Below are 4386 nucleotides of genomic sequence, written 5' to 3'. Positions count from 1 at the left end.
AATCAAGATTAAGGAAGTGCCACAGCTCACGTCAAGAAAGATTTTTTAGATACAGTGTAATGAGTTCCTGCTACCCATGATCCACTATACTCTGAGCATATTTTAACATCCTGCATTAATTAGAGAAGTAGATTTAACTGAAAGATTAACATCCCAAGTCAAGCAACTTTTGCTGCAAAGCTAGAATAGCTACTGAAAACTTCCTGTTTTCCCACAAAACTGCAGTGGAAGTTAAGAAATAGCCTGATGAGGGTTGCGTAATCTTCAGTTTAAAGCTTGATTACTCAGCCCTAGGAGTAAGCAGGGTGGAGCAGGCTGTCGGTTTTGCCACAGGGTGCCCAGCCCAGCACTCTTCAGCCTAGCAGGGGCCTTAAATTTACTTAAACCAGCAAGGCAATCAGCAAGTGAGGTGAGAAGCTGAGGCTATAAACAGAAAACAATCAAACCAAAGTGTTTCTAATTATGAAAGCAATGCACAACTGATAAAACTTAGAAGTGTTATGCTTTCCTTCCAAAAATCGGGGTTTCTAGTTTGCATTTGATACTCCTCAGTATGGTACTGAGCTTACAGTCAGTGCTTCTGTGCCTTGTGAGGAGTGACTTGTAATCAAAATGTGCATCACATACACAGGTAAGGAGATAGTTTTCCAGTGAAACAGTTATCTGAGGTGGCAAGGTCATGAGTTGACTGAAAACTTGCAGGACCTGAGTGACTGGGCAGTAAGATGGCAGATGAAATCTGGTGCAAGCTCAGCTCCCAGAAGGAAACCAATTCTAATTCCACGCATTCACCAACAGGTTGAGCTGAGCATCAATGCTCAGGAACCAAATACCAGGATTATAAAAACTCCATGATACAAGTATCACTTAGGGCCAGGCAGGACTCAAAAAAGTGTTAGGAAAGGGGTAGGAAGAAATCTGTCTGAATCTCGGCTCACCCGCACTTTGAATGTTGCATGCAATTGTGCCTGAAAGCTACAATCCAAGGTAAGGCATGGCTCCCATATGAGGAGCAGCTGAAATTATAATTTTCATTCCGGGAAAGAAGTAACCTGCCCTGCTGCCAGTGGATGGAGACTGCTTGTTCTCTTGTCCAGCATAAGAACTAGGGGGAAGCAAAAGGAGCTTGCGCGAACCAGGTTCAAAACAAACAAGATAACCTGATTCTTCATCTAATTCAGTGTGTTACAAGGCGTTGGGGGTGCAATAAGCTTACATGGGCTTAATGTGGGAGTGGGCAAGTACACAGAGATCTCTTTTGGGCTGCCACCAATACAAAACACAATAAACACAGGGGATAGCTGAGGTGGAAAGGGGGCAGAGGTGCTTCTGTTACCAAGCATGCTGCTTGTGGTCTTAGTTTTCCCTAGGCATCCATTGACAGAGGTCAGATAATTAGGTGGACCTTGGTCTCAATCAAGATGGCTGTTCTTCCCCAAGCCATTTGCAAGTGCCATCAGAACAGCACAACACTCAACACAAACTCAAAACTACCCCTCCACCTCCCTAAACATTTATTAATCTAGTGTCCATGCTGCCCAGGCCTCTTATCACTATCCAAACTAGGAATTTGGAAGCAAATTCATACCTTGGTCCTGTGCCAGCATTAATCTTTCTTGCGCAGGCAAGCCTCGAGTGAGGCCAAGTGAAGAGTCTGGCAGGGTATTTCTATGCTGCTTTCCTGTTCTGACAAGCTAGTTACACAGGGAATAGGACACAGGTATTGATTCATCATTTGCAAACAGTGTTTACCCATCAAGTTGTTTTTTAGTTCGTGTGAAGATTGCAGTCTGATGGAAGCGTAGTGTGGTAGCCATACTTTACCCAGCTATCCCAGATTTATCAAGCAGTAGCCTTAGAGAACGTACACATTTTTTATTCAGAGGCTCAAAGCTGCTTTCCCTGGAGTGGCTTTCCAAACATTCACATGCAACTTTTAAAACATCAAGTACACTTCAAGAATTTGGAAGATGCACTCTCATGAGCAAAACTTGCAAGGACATTAGAAATTTACCACCCGAGCGAGCAGCCCCCCGCTAGAAAAGCAGGCACAAGCCTAACAAATTAAGCAGGAAGCAGAGATTCCTCTCTCACTTTCAGCAACAGGCCTGACAGGTCTCAGCAGAAAAGCCTGGCAGCTCCCAGCAAAGCTTTGGTTTAACCAAGAACACTCTTAGGAACCTTCTGAAGAAGCAATTCGATGTCATCCTGGATCTTGATGGTTTCAAAATGCCTGCTGTAGCGTTTGAAGGGCACGCCGTCCGGGCCGATGAGGAACTTCTCGAAGTTCCAGGAGATGTCGTTCCTGCACACCGGGGACCAGATGATGTACTGCGGGTTGGTCATCAGCGAGGAGGGGTCGTCATGCGGGAAGGGCAGCGCCTCCTTCAAGAAGGTGAAGAGTGGGTGGGCGTCCTTCCCGTTCACGTCGCACTTCTCGAACAAGGTGAAGTTGGGCTTGTAGCCGTTGCCGGGACGAACGTGTTCCAGGGAGCGCAAGATCTCCTCGTTTGTGGCATTCTCCTAAGAGAGGAACAAACGGGAAAACAAACAAAAAACAAGCAGGAAAATGAAGTGTGAGACTCCAGGCGGGACCCAGCAGCTTCGAGCTCCCCCCGGGGGTGGGGAAGCTCCTCGACGGGGCTCCTGAAGCGGAGGGGCTCTTACGCCGTTAACCCGCGGTCACCCCGGCCCCTGGCTGGGCTCGGCGGCCGAGCGGAGGGGCCGAGCCGGACCAGGCCGCCTCGCCCCGGCCTCCCCGCCGCCGGCGGTACCTGGTGCCCGAACTGGTTGCAGGGGAAGCCGAGCACGACGAGCCCGCGGGGGCCGTAGCGCTGCTGCAGCTCGTTGAACTGCACGAAGTCGCGGGCCGTGGTGCCTCAGAGCGACGCCACGTTGGACACGAGCAGCACCCGGCCCAGCAGCGAGCCGAGGGCCAGCGGCTCCGCCGCGCCCAGCGGCCGCGCCTGCAGCCCCGCCAGGCCGCTCGCCGCCGCTCCCCGCGCCGCCATGGCCAGCAGTGCGGGCCGCGCCCGCCCGCCGCGGCCTCCCGCGGCCTCGCGCCGCCCCGTGGGGGCGGGGCTGCCGGGGCTCGCACCGCCAGGGGCCCCGCTGCCCCCCCGCTCCCCCCCGCTGCGGCAGCCGGGAGCTGGCGCCTCCCGGCCACGCTTGCAGGCCTCGGCGGGGCCTGGCGGGGCCTGCGGAGGCCGCGGGGCCTGCAGGGCCCTGCTAGCGTCTCCCGGCTCTTTTTCCCCCTTTAAAAACACTTTCCTTTTTTCCCTCTGGTTGCGTTTTCTCCTCTGCATTTTGCCTCTCCTGTTTTGCTTCCCCCCCCCTTTCTCCATTTTCCCCTTTTCTCGCCTCCCTTCTCCCCGGTGAGGCACAGAACCGGAGGCTGCGCTGCCCGAGGCTGCGCCCTGCGGCCCCTGCGCCGGTGCTGGTGGCAACGCCGGCCTCTGCGACGGGCTCCTTTGGTGCTTCATCAGAGATCACGTAGCATTTGATCAGTTAACTGAGTTTAACGTCCATCTTGTGCTGTGCTACAGTAGCCAGCTCTTGTGTCATAGCCTTTTTCAAGCCTTTAGAGAAAGGCTTGAACGTTTTTCTGATCAATTAAAACCGCAGAATTGGGTTGTTTGTAGATCCACAGATAATACACAAGTGTCATAAATTCTCATAAATGCTATGGAAAAAATCGACAAAAATCTGAAGCTGCCCCATGAGCGTTTGTGGTCACAAGACAGTATATGAACAGCGAAACGCAGTGCGAGGGGTTGCAGCTCTTCCAACTGCCACTTCCGCCTAGGACGTTATTGCTAAATGAGAGCAGCTTATAAAAGAAATAGGAAATGCCTTCGTTTTTTGCCCTGGGAGGAGGAAAAGGGAGGCACTCTGAATCTGAAGAGGGCCTTGAGTTAGGCAGCATCTGTGGAAAACACTGATCAGAGTGCTGCATGTGTGAGAGATGCTCTGAAAAGCTGCAAAAAAAGGCGTTTCGGACTGAATCAGTTCAGACTGATCAAGCATTGCTGATAAATGGGCCGGGCCACCGGCACTGTACGTTTGTCCTTTGGAAGGAGCCTGCCCCGTTGTTAAGCCCGGGGAGCAGGCAATGGGGCAGCCGTCAGCTGAAATAAAGCCTGTTTGTCCTCTCGTGCACAAGCTTTGCTGGGGACGTACCTGACCGTGCAAAACCAGCCACCTTGAGGGAAGCCTCATTAATGAGAATTCACTAAGCCTGATACCCCAGAGATGGGCTATGGGAGAGGCACCTTCAGCTCCTCTTGTCCTGGGAGCTCCCCAGTTCTGTTTTAGTCATCTTTTATATTTTTTCCAGTTCTTTGAGGCTGGTAGTGCCTCCGTTTACTTCAGCAGGTGCTCTTACCC

The 4386-nt window shown here is 51.9% G+C and overlaps 1 protein-coding gene across 1 annotated transcript; it reads right to left on the bottom strand.

Moving 5' to 3' along the window:
* Positions 1-1860: 1860 nt before the first annotated feature.
* On the bottom strand, positions 1861-3320 carry LOC112989430 (glutathione peroxidase 1). Its single transcript, XM_026110585.2, has 2 exons — positions 2775-3320; positions 1861-2523 (listed from the first exon to the last, which is right to left on the bottom strand). The coding sequence occupies exons 1-2, from the start codon at positions 3303-3305 to the stop codon at positions 2158-2160; spliced, it is 897 nt and encodes a 298-aa protein (XP_025966370.2). The 5' UTR covers positions 3306-3320; the 3' UTR covers positions 1861-2157.
* Between the last annotated feature and the right edge of the window lie 1066 nt (positions 3321-4386).

Source organism: Dromaius novaehollandiae, chromosome 12, assembly GCF_036370855.1.
Source record: "Dromaius novaehollandiae isolate bDroNov1 chromosome 12, bDroNov1.hap1, whole genome shotgun sequence".
In the NCBI taxonomy this organism is placed as follows: Eukaryota; Metazoa; Chordata; class Aves; order Casuariiformes; family Dromaiidae; genus Dromaius; species Dromaius novaehollandiae.
The sequence above is the reverse complement of the archived record's forward strand: the minus strand, read 5'-3'. Positions and strand labels throughout refer to the sequence as shown.